At 44.8% G+C, this 14326-nt stretch overlaps 1 protein-coding gene across 1 annotated transcript in view; it reads left to right on the forward strand.

The window, feature by feature from the left end:
* LOC110003023 (uncharacterized) overlaps positions 1-12516 on the forward strand; it is a 59661-nt gene extending 47145 nt beyond the window's left edge. The window contains exon 12 of the mRNA XM_065948212.1: positions 2740-12516. Coding sequence (XP_065804284.1) covers positions 2740-5907 — 3168 coding nt within the window. The 3' untranslated portion in view covers positions 5908-12516. The remainder of the gene's footprint in view (positions 1-2739) is intronic.
* The last annotated feature ends 1810 nt before the right edge of the window (positions 12517-14326 follow it).

Below are 14326 nucleotides of genomic sequence, written 5' to 3' on the forward strand. Positions count from 1 at the left end.
AAGCTAAGACGAAGCTTGCACTGCTGATAAAAAAAGTCAAATTATTGCTTTTGCATATAAAATTTAACTTACAGATAAAGGTCCAAACATCGTCTCATGCACATAGTTAGACATAGTTAGAGATAGTTAGTAAAAATTCAACTTTCCTGAACTCCAACTGAGATGTATGTACACACATTTATGCTAATACAAAATTAGATATTTGAGATTACCAATATGCAAGGGACAATCCTAAATGATCCACTGAGCAAAGCAGAAGAACAGTAGATCCTCGTAGAGCAACAACTAGAGAGACTAAAGATTGGCTCAGGCTGCAAGATAATCGCGGGTTCGCTCCCGACTCGAGGCTGCTAGGAAATGATTATCTTCCCAGACTAACCCATCGTGTGAGTCGTATAAAGACCCAATCTTAACGTCCCCCGTCTGCTCGGCGATCGTCGGGGACGCCCTGATCCATTTCAACCATGTTTGATATTTATGATTTGAAATCTTGACAATTACGTCATGAAAGGGTCTGGAGGAAGTCGTGTGTGACGATAACCGTGTGTGACGATAACCGTGTGTGACGATAACCGTGAGAGACGATGGAGGACAGTAATGTGAGGTAAACTGTGTGGTCTCCCTGTTTGTCCAGCTCACTGAGCCGGGGTTTTGACAAAATGGGGGCTTTGGTTTTTTTGTCAAAACCGAAGTAAGTGTTGACAAGATAGAGGGATGGAAACTAAGAAGCCAGCTAAAATACACAGGCCCAACCCGCTTGAGTGCATGATTTCAAATGAACTGGCTCTGCCCCTTTTAACCTGAAGGCAACCTGAGTGGGTCGAGATACAAGGCAACAGAATGAGTACTGACAGTCAGGGACCGTCACATAGGCCTCCCTGCAGGCACCACATGTTATATACAGTATTCAGTCTATCAGCACAAGTTCTTGCACGAGCAAACTCTTTTCTTATCTGAGAGGAAAAATAAACAAACATCAGTCCATGCAAAGGGCATTCCCAGGACCAGCAGCCCTCTATCTTCCAACCCATATGCTGTGCATTGCTTTAAATCCTCAGCAGCTGGCCTCTGTGGCGTCCTTCAACCCAATCAGTGACTCACCCCAATTTCACAGTGTGCTGCGCCCCGATGCTCTGCGGGCGGTGATAGCACTTATGCCTCTGGGACTGCTGATTCATGGGTCCGGAAGGGCCATTATTACAGCCTCTCTATCAGATCTATGTCCTGGTGGAGGACAGAGATCTACAGGAGGCCCCACATGTTTAGTCATTAAGATGTGACAGATATCGATGGATAATATAAATCGTCTTCACTTCAGAAGAAGAATGGAGCCTTTGTGATTTACAAGGTTCTTCTCAGTACAGTTAATTGAGTGCCATCTATCTATAGCAGGGTTCTAAATATACAATGAGAGGGGGAAAGAGCAGCCTGAGGAGAGATGGATAAGCTCATCTGACAAGATTTCATAAATGATTGATCCTGCCTGGGGCCTAAATTTGAAAACATGTCATGAGGTTCAAGTCATTCACATTTCAGACTGTTTCATGTTTTATTCATGTGAAACATCTCCGAATGATGCTGCTGTAAAAAGCTAGACTGGTTACCAACATGCAACAACATGTCGACAATCATTTAAACCGAGTGAGAATCAAGAGTCTTGTTTAAGCTCAAGTGGCACCAAATAACAGCTTCAGGATACATCACAATCACTTGTCAGTAACAACCTCAGGAAACAAAATGTACATTTTGGTGCGACTAAAAAGATGAATGGGCCTATTTCTTATTCCTATTGTTTAATAGACTATCTGAAGGAAAGGATAATAGCATTGCTGAAATCTCAAAAAATTAGCCTTTAAATGTCTCAAAGTCTGCCCATATTGGTCCCCCTTTCCTATTAACACAAAAAAAGCCCTGCAAGTGCCCATTGAGTTTAAAGGTTAGATCAGTAATGTCAAACTTTATATACCCATACCAGGACCTGCAAAAAAATAAAAATGGCAGAACATAAAGGAGGCCAGGGCATTTGACCCCAAGGCAACATTTAATTTACATTTACTAGATTTTTTTTCAGTCAGCTTCATAAGCTGATTGGATCCAGGCTCAGGATGCAATGTTAGCCAGGAGGCTAGCGTTATCACTACTGATCCAGTACAAACTCGTATTTTTTAAAAGGCATCTGCAGAGGGCCCATTCCCTGTGCCTTTCAGTTGGCTCAGCTATTTCTCTGGGCCTTTGTGTTTAAAGCAACTGACTTAATACATTTTGATGGTAGTGAATCATCTTGAAGCTTGAAGATGGACACTACACAGCAGAGTTTACTTCCTCAAATGTACTACGGTGCAGTACACTGTAAGCAATTAAATTGTGCTTTCCTTTTATTTTTATTCTTCTTTACCTTAACCAAAAGCACAATAAGCGCTTGATTATCATCAGAATATTTGTATAAGCAGGAACATGAAATCAATGAGAAAAGTTGTTGTTTTGTACCCGCAACAAGATCTGGATATCTTTTGACACAATGGTTACAGGCTTGAACAATGGCTCTGTGTTATCTTTCAGATAACACCAATGTTTTCTGAAGATTGCTTTCATTTGTTTTGTTTTTGTAACAATCAGATTAAACGGTTCTAAAGGTACCTTTCCTGTGCCTCTGTGTCTCCACTACATACACACACAGTTCATCTTTATCGTACTTTCCTGCTCGTCTAATTACAATCTCTCTCTCATTTCTCCAACCAGGGGATGTACAGTTGCTGTCAGTTTGAGGATGAGACCGCGTCAGGAGGTAGGAAAAGCTCCTTGCCCCAGTACCACACCATGACCGCGATGCCTACAGGACCCCAACAACACCTTGTTACAGCTACAGTAAATAATACGGCTGCCATTGCCATGGTGCAGCAGAAGCACCACCCACAACAGCAACAGGGACCGACCTATACCACCATGCTACCTGGATCACCCCCAGCCACAGGTCACTCAGCAATGGCTCTTGGACCCTCAAACAGCCCCTTACTTGAAGGCCCCATGCCCTGCTCCACCTTCTTGCCTCGGCATGATCGCAGACTTGCCGTGGTAGATCGATGGAACAGACCAAAGCCAGAGAAAGTCTTGAGCCAAGGTAGTGGTGTGGGTGGTGTTGGTATTGGAGGGATAGCTGGAGGAATCACTGAAATTCAGGCCCAGCAGCAGTTCCAGCAAAACCTTGGACAGCATTGGAGCCTGCAAGGAGGAGTTGCAGTTGGAGCAGGAGGAGGAGGCGACACAGGGCTAGATGAATATAAGCGCTATTATGGTCCTATAGATCCAGAGGGGCTAGGAGCTACCTCTGAACAACACGCCGGGGGCACCCAGCAGACTCCCAAAGCCAATCCGCGAGGCCCGAAAGCCTCAGGGATGCCACGCCTGCCTCCTAAGGGCCCTCAACAAGGCCCAGGAACCCTGATCTCCAAGCCACCTCCACTGCTTCCATCTTCTCCGAGAAGGCCGCCTTTCTGGCGACGAGGAAGCCTAGCTCAGGCAAGGAGGAAAGGATCGGGAGGTCCCCTTTATGAGAATATACTCCCTCTTGGAAGGCGAGGCGGTGGAAGGTATGGAGCGAGTGATGGAGGTGGAAGGAGAGGGCGACGACCTCCTCCACCCCCTCCTCTACCTGTACCCCTTTCCTCCCCAACACATACTCCTACCACGCCCTCCTCCCCATGCCGTTTCTACTCTACATGCTCGAGTGCCTCGTCCTCTTCCTCCTCCTCTACAACCTCCTCATCTTCTTCGTCATCCTCTGTCTCACTCTCTCGGTCAAACTCCCTCTCCTCATGCTCTAGTGACAGCTCCTGCAACTCTTCGCTGAGTTTCAGGTACAGAGCAGGCGACCGGGACATCACAGTCGATGAAGATTATGACTCAGATATGCTTACAGAGGAGTCCAGCCTTCTCTTGGGGTCGCGGAGGAAGATCCGTTCGCGTCGCATGTCATCCCGCTCACTGCCATGCAGCCCACCACCTCCGCCAATCCCACCCCGGAAGCCACGTCCTCTAAAAGATTATGGCAGGGAAAGAACAGGCAGCCAGCTTGCCCAATTACAAGAGTGGTGGGCATCATGGGGCGAAAGACAGCGAGTGAGGGGAGGCACTACAACGACCCGGGGAGACGGAGGAGTGGGTAGAGAGGAGAAGAGGCACAACAAAGAGAGGGAGCGTGAGAGGAAGAGGAGGAAGAAAGGTCGAAAGAAAAAGAAGAGGGAGGAGAGGGAGAGAGAAAGGGAGCGAAAGCGACGCAAAACAAAAAAGAAGAGGAAGAAAGAGGATAAGACGAGAAAGAGAGAGCGGAAGCGATCGGAACAGGAGGGGGGGGATGTCGAGAAAAGAGAGGAACTCAAATCAGGGACTCCGGAATACCCATCATACCCACCCCTGAGACGAGAGTCTTTTAGGAAAAAGAGTGAAAGCTCAATCAGGAGCTATGGATGGAACATCCCAGGTGAAGAGGAGAGGAAGGATAGAGAGGAAAAAGAGAGAGAAGATGGGGAAGATAGCCGAGGAAAAGAAAGACACCACAGGCGAAGGAACAGCAAGCACTATCAAAGCTCTAGCAGCAAGCCTTCTACATCTGTCAAGTTCTGGGGAGGGGGCAACCCGTCCTCTGACACCATTCCATCTGCCTTTCTGCCCTTGTTGCCTGTTTCTTCTAAAAGGAGGAAAAGTAAAAGTTCAGAGAGGGATGCTGTAGGAATTGAGGGTGAGAGGAGGCCTTTGTTAGGAAGGACTGGGAGAGGTGAGATGCACTCCAAGGAAGGGTTGTCCTTTCACGAGTGGGAGTCGGAAGTAGAGGCCGAGGAAGAAGATTCTGAGCTGGAGAGGAGGAAAGCAGAGCGTGGAAAGAGGCGTGCAGGAGGAAGGACAATGTCAGACGAGGAGCGGGAACGAGATAAAGTAATTGGGATATATTCAGATGATGATGGTTCTTCTGGGGAGTTTGGGAAGTTTGAACGGTACTGGGAGGATCATGAAGGCAGGGCAGTAGGAGGTATTGGAGGGGGAGGGTGGTTTTTCAGTACCTACCCCTCAAGGGATAAAGCAGGCAGTATCAACAGCAGAGATGACCTGTTCCTGGAACGAGGAGAGAGGTGGGGAACAGCAGAAAGTGGATGGGGCTCTATTGGTGGTGGAGGAGGAGGAGATGGAGGAGAGAGAGGTTGGGGATCAGGATCACACTGGCCTCCACCTCCTCTGACGCCACCACCTCCTCGACGATACTGGTCAGTGGACAAACTCCACATACAGGATGAGAAGAAGAGTAAACGCAAGTCAAAGGACAAAGGAAGAGGGCACGCAGCCTGTTCCTCCTGTCATTCCCCTCGACGCCATCCGAACTCCCGTTCCTCCAAATGGGCTCGCATAACCTCACGGAGCCAGGAGGAGCTGTACCAGCACTGCAAGAGTTTTTGTGGTCCCCTGAAGCCCAAACATGACTCCTCATCCTCCTCTAAACCCGATCGCTCTCAAAATCCATCCAAATCTGGCAGCCAGTCAAACCTCAGCATCCAGCAGCGTACACAGAGAGCAGATAGGGATCGAGGACGGCAGCCATCCCCACCTCCGACCCTCATTCCTAACTTGCCGCCTTCACTCCCTGCACTTCCTGCTCCTCCGTCCTCGTCCCACCCTATCCATGTTCCCCCCCCTACCTCCTCCTCCTCTGTATCCTCTCCTTCTGTGGTCTCATCCACCCCAGGGGCACCTCAGCCCTCATCCATGGCTTCTGCAAGTGCTAAACTACAGTATCAGAGATTGCGCTCTGTACCTCAGCCCCAGAGGTATCCTCAGTCTCCTCATTTACCACTCAAAGCCAAGAGCCTTTGCTCGCGAAGGGGCTCAGCCCATTTCTCCAGCGTGGAGAGTGAGGTCTGAAGTTCAACAACATGTCATTAAAAGAGCCCTGCAAGGCTGATCCAAAGCAGGTGATCTGGATGTGAATCTGCCCAGCAGCACACATGGCTGCACAGCCAAGTCAGTACATGGACGCACTGAGCCCTTTCCTAAAGTTCTGCACAAACAAACAATCCAGAAAGCCAAACAAGCCCAATTGTGTCGGTGAAAGGAAAACAAGAGCAATCGTTTGCTTACAGTTATTTTTTTTTCATGCCTATAAGTATGTGAAAGACTAAAACCACTGGAACAACTTGCATTCTTACCTGGGTACACCAATAAACTAAAAGCAAATCAGACTTTTGAAAAGGTACAGCTGAAGGAGACCTTTGCTATAGTTAGTAAAGGGCTTTCGATGTTAAAGCAGAGCTGTAGTTTGTATTCAGAGGATTCTTTATGCTTACTGAGGGCTCAGGAACTTTGTAGTTCTGTATGCCTGCTGCTCTCAGAAGCCTTTAAAACAGAACAGTGTTCTTATTTTTTCCCTTAAACAAATTGCTAACCCCTCCTTTTCTTTTTCCTCAACAAACTGTTTACATCCCCGCAGAACTGTGATGCCTTACCAAGGCACCTGTGTTGTGTATGATCATTACCCTGTTGTTTAGGAGATGTGGGTGATAACCACCTTCTCTTGTTCTCTGTTATTCATACACCTGTTCTTGGTGTGTTCTTGTGTTCTCTTTTGTTCCAATCTTTATCCCCGTTTTATCTCCCCTATCCTACTCTTCCCCTTATTTAGCCTTGAATTATTTTTCTATTTTTATTTTATTTTTTCCTCCTTATTCCAACATCTATCCTCTCTTCATCTATCTTGTCTTTTCCTCTCTTGTACTCCCTCCCTGGCTCCTCTCCTTGATGTGATTATTCTGTGTGTCTGTGCTCTTCTGTGTTTGTATTCTTGACAACAGGGTAAGTCAACTGTGACTGATATTCTTCTGGCTTAATGAAAAGCTGAGTGCCAAACTTTAGTAGAGCTTCTCATCAATCTGTACAACGTTAGCTGCTGTGTTTTCTTTAATCTCACAGAATATTCATCATATCAAATACACATACATGCATATAAACACTTGTACATTCATAAATTTGCACACAGATACCTGCAGACAGTCAGTTCATCTCATTATATTTCTTGAGCAATACATTATTCACCTTCTGAACACATAACAGTTTTATACTTTGAAATCTTTCATTTCACTTCTGTTTTAAAAGTTGTTGTCAATGTTTTTGATGGTGTTCTATTTATCAAAACATGTATTAAGTCTAATACAATGCAAGCACTGTGCCATACTACTCAAGCTGCACATGAAAACATTTTCTCAACTACCTAACTACGACAATGGAGGCAGTGTAATTTCCCTCGCTGTATTCGACTGAATGTAAAGTCAGCCACTCTCAAGTGTGCTGCAACAATTTAGACGTTTGGAGATGGAAATTGTAGCATTCGTTGTAGTTAATGTGTGAGAGCTCTGAGCAGGTTGACTTGAGGTCACTGTTGACATAGCCTGATAACAATAAGCAATGGTATACCATCTGCAATGGTTTACTGTTTCAATTGTGTTCAAATAGTTTATTTGTTTAAATTGCAGTCCAATTGGTGCCAAGACTAGAATACAGTACAACTTTTCAGAACTAAACCTTCTCAACCCAGGTGTGCTTGCCGTCAAGCAGGAGATATTTATCTAACATGCTAGGTGGAGCTACAAAGTGTTGTTAGACCAGGATAAGATTGTTGAAAGGAAATACATGTTTCCTGTTAGCCTTATGCTAATTGCTCCTGCCATATGTTCTTTGGAAATTACGAGTGTGTAGGTATGTTCTTCAACCAACATGTCTATGGTTAGCTTGATGCTACCAAGATAGCATGACTGGGTGGAAAAGAATCTAGTGGAGTGACGTTTTGATGTCAAGATGAGACTGTGCCTCAGTTGGATGCCAGCTAGCAGATGAAACAGTCTTGAAGAAGTGCTAGATCTGAGTGATGGGGTATGGACGACAGTAGCACCTGCTGTGCAATCTTGTTTTTTAAAAAGTATTTCACATACAACCAAGAGCTATTGCTTTGATAGGTTAGGATGACCGAGCTGACACCAGCAGTTACTTTTCGATGTCAAGGACCTAGCTAAGCTAGCTGTTTATGTCCGTCTGACCCGAGGCTGTGTCCCAAATCACACACTATCACTCACGTTATACGCCATTTTGTAGTGCTGCCTGATTTCCGAGTGAGCATTATCATATCCTTTATATGGAACTCATTGTTTCCCAAAACGCATTGCAAAAAGTAATGGTCACTAAACCAGAAATATACCATCATGCACTGCAGTGCAAAGCCTTTGTGAGCGGAAAGTGACGTTTGACTCCATTTAAACAGTCAAACGTCAGTTATTTTTATTTGGAGACATTTTTACCAAAATCTAGAAGCTTTTTTTAATGGAGGGTTACAAAGCCTGACCTTAGTTATTCCTAATGATGATGAACCGCCAGGCACACACATCTGTATGCACACATAAATGTTTCATTAATTTGTGAAAAACACAGAACTTTGTATTGATTAAATAAATGTTATTGTTTAGTAAAAATACGCCTAGTATCATATCTGCAGCGTAATTGTCTTGTCCAAGGACACATCAGACATGTTATTGCAGGAGCTGGGGATTGAACCTGTGACCTCCAATTAAGGAGTGCAGGGAATGAGTATGTGATTTCAGACACAACCTAGGATTTAGTATCTGGACACCCTTAACATCAGGGGAGTTTTTATGTCGTTGATGAGCCGCTAACTCGAGGCTGATTGTGTTTCTCAGTCGATCAAAAAGCCTGAACCATCTGTCCCGTAACAGTCTGGTCAGCTCTCGTTGTTTGCCTGGAACTGCATCTGAGCCATAATTTCCTTCAGCTGAATAAAACAGCAAGAAAACCTTAAGTTTTTAACATAACATGTTGCGTAGAGTTTGTTTGCCTTGTTTTAGAAAAAAAAAAAATCTGTCTATATGTCATATATATAATTATTTGTGGAGGTGGGTAGCATTATAGAAAACTGTTGTTTAGCAGCTCAATATTTGGGGGAATTCTTTCTCATTTTAAAGCGCATTACAATTATACATATTTTGACGTTACATGTGAAAACACTTATTCCTTAGTATTGACAGGGAAATTCCAAAGTCCGCTTTGGAGTTTTACTTGCTTCAAAAAAATGGACTTAATGAAAACTACTTTCGTAGTTTTTTTCCGTTGCTTATTACAATCAAGAATCAACAGCTTATACAAATTTTAAATGAATCCAGGAAAAGCTTGGAGCAACTGCCAATTTCCACACAGTCCATGCGTGCAGCGGTCCGTCAGCGCTGTTCGCTTCCACTCTAGTCAATGCTCCTGTTTCCACAGAAAGCACTGCTGTCCGTCTCCGGAGCGTGCCAGCAGCGCCCACTACACGCTCCGTTTCAAATAGACTGCCAGTCTCTTTTGAACGGTGCTCGCTGCAAGTGCGGACAGGATTGAATGACACGGACAGGAAGTCAGGCAAGGAAACGCACAGGGCATCTGGTCATTTTCAAAATAAAACACAACAAATAGACTCCTGATCGTACATGAGGACATGTAGCGTTGTCCTCAGAAAGACAACGCTACATGTAGTTAGCGCGTTTTCTCTTTATTCCTGCGTGATCATGTAGTTCTCTTGTGATGTGAGTACAGCTGCTCATGGTTGCGCCCACGTTCCAGAAACTGAGTCAGTGGGCGGAGTTTGATGGAGCAAGACTGTGCGGCTGACTGAACGCGGTGCCTACGAACTTTGTGGAAATTGGCAGTAAGTGTGACAGGTTTCTGTGCATTCACACCGCAGGCAGCTACAATCTCTATGAATAAAAAAAAAGATTGCTCACTTTCGACAATGAATCTTTGGCTTCAGTTAAACCACTTTTGGTTGATTTGTTTCAAATTTTGCATCATTGTTTTTTTGTTGTTACATAAAGGGATAAATGTACAGTATGCGCAGCACAGCAGCTGCTAGCGGTGTGAACACGAAGCTTGGGCGTTTCATCGGAGAAATGAGCCACCAAACTTTCTTTCTCTCCCCTCGTCTCTTTTTCCTCATGTCTATCCATTGTGTTGTTGCGTGTCTGCTATTGTAAAGCTGGTCTGTTTTTAAAAAAAAGAAGAATATATGTGGATATATTTATTTCATCTAAAAAATAGCATATATAAATATATATATGAAAGTATATTTCAAAGCGCTAAGATATATGTTACATGAGTTTGTATACTAAATTTTTTCGGTATTATCTAAATGAATATGTCTCTTTTGTCTGTTTGTCTCTCCTTGTCTCGAACCTCCTGCCCAGTCTTATTCCCAAGTGGAAACAGAGACCAGTATGTAACTGTGTTTTTGCTCACTTAAAGGGATAGCGTGGTTGCATGAGGTCCATCTCAATAACAAGTCTTTTAGCAACAAGAGATGCTGGTTAGCTCCATCCCTTCAAGGAGAGACCGATCAGAGCGTTGCCATGGAAGCCAGGCTGCAGACGGTGCTGTTTGTGCCATATAATTTAACTAATTTTAGGGAAAATAGACCAACACAATGACAATGTAAGTGTACCCCATTTTCAGCATTTTTCCAGCAATATACTGCTGGCAGGCCACTTTGTTTGAGCACTCCTTCATCGCACCACATTCCTATCTTGAAAATTCTTCCTGTTGAAAATATTACACTAGACTACATCGGCGGGGTATCACCACCACCACCAGGGTCTAGACTCCATCAGGGGGGTATCACCACCACCACCAGTGTCTAGACTACTTAGGGGGGTATCACCACCACCACCACCAGGGTCTAAACCAGTGGTTCTCAACTGGTGGGTCGAGACCCAAAGGTGGGTCGTCGAACCATTTTCAGTGATTCGCAAATGTGTGCCTGGATAAAAACTTGACTTCACTTGTGCTGTGAAGCACTTTTTCAAAATGTTTATTTTGTTGAGTTTCTTGCTTATGTCACATGTTTTGTACCGCCTGAGGTCCAAACTGCACAATTTTTCAGTAAATAAATTGGTGATTGGTCAAAAAATGTCCAAGATTTGGGTCGCGATTTCTCCTGGAGGAGTTGGTGGTGGGTCTCGAGACCAGACCAGTTGAGAACCACTGGTCTAGACTATATCGGGGGGTATCACCACCACCAGGGTCTAGACTCCATCAGGGGGGTATCACCACCACCACCAGTGTCTAGACTCCATCAGGGGGGTATCACCACCACCACCAGGGTCTAGACTCCATCAGGGGAGTATAACAACCACCACCACCAGTGTCTAGACTCCAAAGGGGGGTATCCTAACCTGCTATCGGTCTCATTACCCTTCTGAGCCTGGTTTTATAGCCTGGCTTCCACGCCAGCACTCTGACCGGTTTCTCCCTAAAGAGGCCGAGCTGATCCACATCTCTTGTGGTCAATATACTTACTAATGACAAGGACCTCATACAACCCCACTTACTATCCCTTTAAGTCCAACCATCGGCCTCCATTAGCTATCTACTGTAGCTAACGCTAAGGTTTCAAAAATGTGACATTGTGGAGGGGTGTGCGAGTGTCTTATGACCGTGTCACTGTATCGGTGGCGGCGTGTGTTTGTCTACCCAGAGGGGCCTTTTTTGGGTGTGGGCTTCAGATTAATGACTAATTCAATCTTTTATGGATACAGCAGCTTTTACCACAACTTTCCACCACGTTCCGGGTTCACATCGGAGCCTGGAGTTTATACCACAGAGTAGAATAAGGTGACCTCTTGAACACAATGTAGCGAGCAGCACAGGCTTTATTTTGCATCTCTTAGTAGCTGTACTACTATACAAGAACATGCACAGCTACCCCTGCCAACCCATCTGTAGGGTAGATTTAAAGACTTACATAATGTGTTGTATGTGCCATGCGGCTGTGCGGTAAAACAAGACAAAAGGATGAAACACAACAAACACACTGTTTCTTAATTTTACAGAACTGATAAAGCTAATACAACACATGTCAGGGGCAGGGCTTAATCTGTTTGCTAGTGTGGTTTCCACTAAGGCCAAAAATGGCCAAACTGGGCTTTCTTTTGATAATCACAGCGTCCACACTTTGTGCCAACAAAAGGCGGTTTCTTTATACCAACATTGACTCTGCTCTACACCGCCTTCGGATGGAAGTCTGCCTTTTTGTTCAACCTTTTACGTTACATCATTTAAATTTGTGCAGTCAAAAGGTAAATCAATTTTCAACACTTGGTTTAGAAATATATGAAGCATTTACTTGCCCCGAGCCCTGGCAAGGCCAACTTTAGCCTCCAGTGGAAACACATTGGCAGTTTCTGCCTGTACACCTCTGAACAATGTCTCAAGGCCTTGTATTAATACTGCTGTATTGACTGAGTGTACGAGATGATGGCCGGCTGTGCTCCACTTTATTGTCAGCTCCTCATACACACACAGACACACACACATGTACACACTATCAGATTCACGATAACAGACACACACACACACACACACACACACACACACACACACACACACACACACACACACACACACACACACACATACACAGGAGCAAGAGTGGTACTGTAAGATGCTCCCACCATTTGCTTCAGCCCTATTTACAACCACTGAGGAAAATGACAATACTGTGCTGTACTGCAAGCAGGACAGAAATAAAAAGATGATTTTAATAAAGAACTGAAACAAAAGCCTCAGGTTTGTTTTGCTTGTTGATTAAGTTTCCGCTCTGTATGGAGCCCTAGAAGGCTCAGTTAAGAAAGAATGAAAAGCCATTTTCAAAGTAGGAGTATGTAACTCTGACTCCAAGTGGTTAAAATGGGTACTGCAGTCCAAATTTTAAACATTGTACAGAGCTGTCTCCCCCCGCCCCCCTCCTCTCTAGAGTGGATGTTCACACAGGTCACCATGTGGTGGACACTGAAGCTTCAGTGTTTATCCAGCTCTGCATGGGTCTGTAAACCTTTCTGTGTTCTAACCTCTCTCCATTTTTCAAAAGCATCTCCAATATTGATCCTAGTTTGAGCACGTTTCTGCTCGCGGAGCTTATTAGAAACATGCAGAGGCTTTTTAGGTCGGGTACAATCACTTCTATCTGAACCACTTCTCTTTCCCGCTTCCATCGCTGCAACACCTGTTGACCTGATAACTGCTCTCATATCTGACATACCGAGGGGCATCCAAAACGGCCGTGTGGGGGTGTGTCTTAAAAGCGGCTACCTTCTCTGGTCCAAACAAATCCAGAGCATTCAGGAGCAGAATCTAAAGTTAGAAGGAGGACATACTGGCTGCTGCATTGTTGTCAGAGAAGCCAGCACTTCAACATAGCATGTTTCCTTAATGTCTGATCATATAGTAAGCTCACTTTATCATTTCACTCTCTACACATCTCACTGATTGGACCTTTAAATATGTCCTCACCATTTGCAATCTGTGGGTACAGTTTTGGGAATTGTGTACACAGATTTGCAATCTCAGATGGCCAGTCAGATTTCCCAGGCCACCAATTAGACACCACCCTTGCTTGGGCCATGTATTTGAGAGAGCAAATGAAAGAGGGAGTGGGTGGTTCAAAAGGGGGAGAGTTGGTTTAAGACTTCACCAGTGATGGAATGAAGACTGTGTGTGTGTGTGTGTGTGTGTGTGTGTGTGTGTGTGTGTGTGTGTGTGTGTGTGTGTGTGTGTGTGTGTGTGTGTGTGTGTGTGTGTGTGTGTGTGTGTGGGTGGGTGGGGGGGGGGATAAAAAGAAAAATGGTGATCACAGCCAAGGGCAAGATAGAGCCGGTTATGATTGATCACCAACAATAGACCACCACTGAGCAGCCTGGGCTGTGGATATGGATAAATCTCCAACACACACACATTTCTTTCTATCTACTCTACTCAAACCTTTCGTGTTCACATAATCAGCCACACTCACACAGCAGGAAGTACCTTCATTTTACAGTCCTATAATTACACTCTGGTTCAGAAGTTCAAACATATTGCCTCTAAATTAGCTTTTACCACAAAGCACACTACATAAAGGCAGTGTGTCTCTGCTGTCCTGTGTGTGTGTGTGTAGTGGGGTGGAGGGCTCTTTGATGAATGTCTCCTCTTTATGTCCCTCCTGGGGAGTATACATGCTTACATTAGTGTATATTCATAAAACCTGCTCTCTGATGGGAGGGGTAGTAAAATGTCAGGGTTACAGTTCATTGTGGGGCTTTTTTTTTCTTCCCAGCGAGCACTCAGTGTCACATTTACGAGATGGATCAAGCAGGTGTAAAACTGCTTAATGAACGTGGTGTGAATGTCATCCATGTAAATGCTACTTTGTCATAAAGCATTAACTGCTGACCTTGGCAGATGTTTGGTGACACAGAATACAAAGCCAAAGGAAATA

The sequence above is a fragment of the Labrus bergylta genome, chromosome 19 (assembly GCF_963930695.1).
Source record: "Labrus bergylta chromosome 19, fLabBer1.1, whole genome shotgun sequence".
Lineage (NCBI taxonomy): Eukaryota > Metazoa > Chordata > Actinopteri > Labriformes > Labridae > Labrus > Labrus bergylta.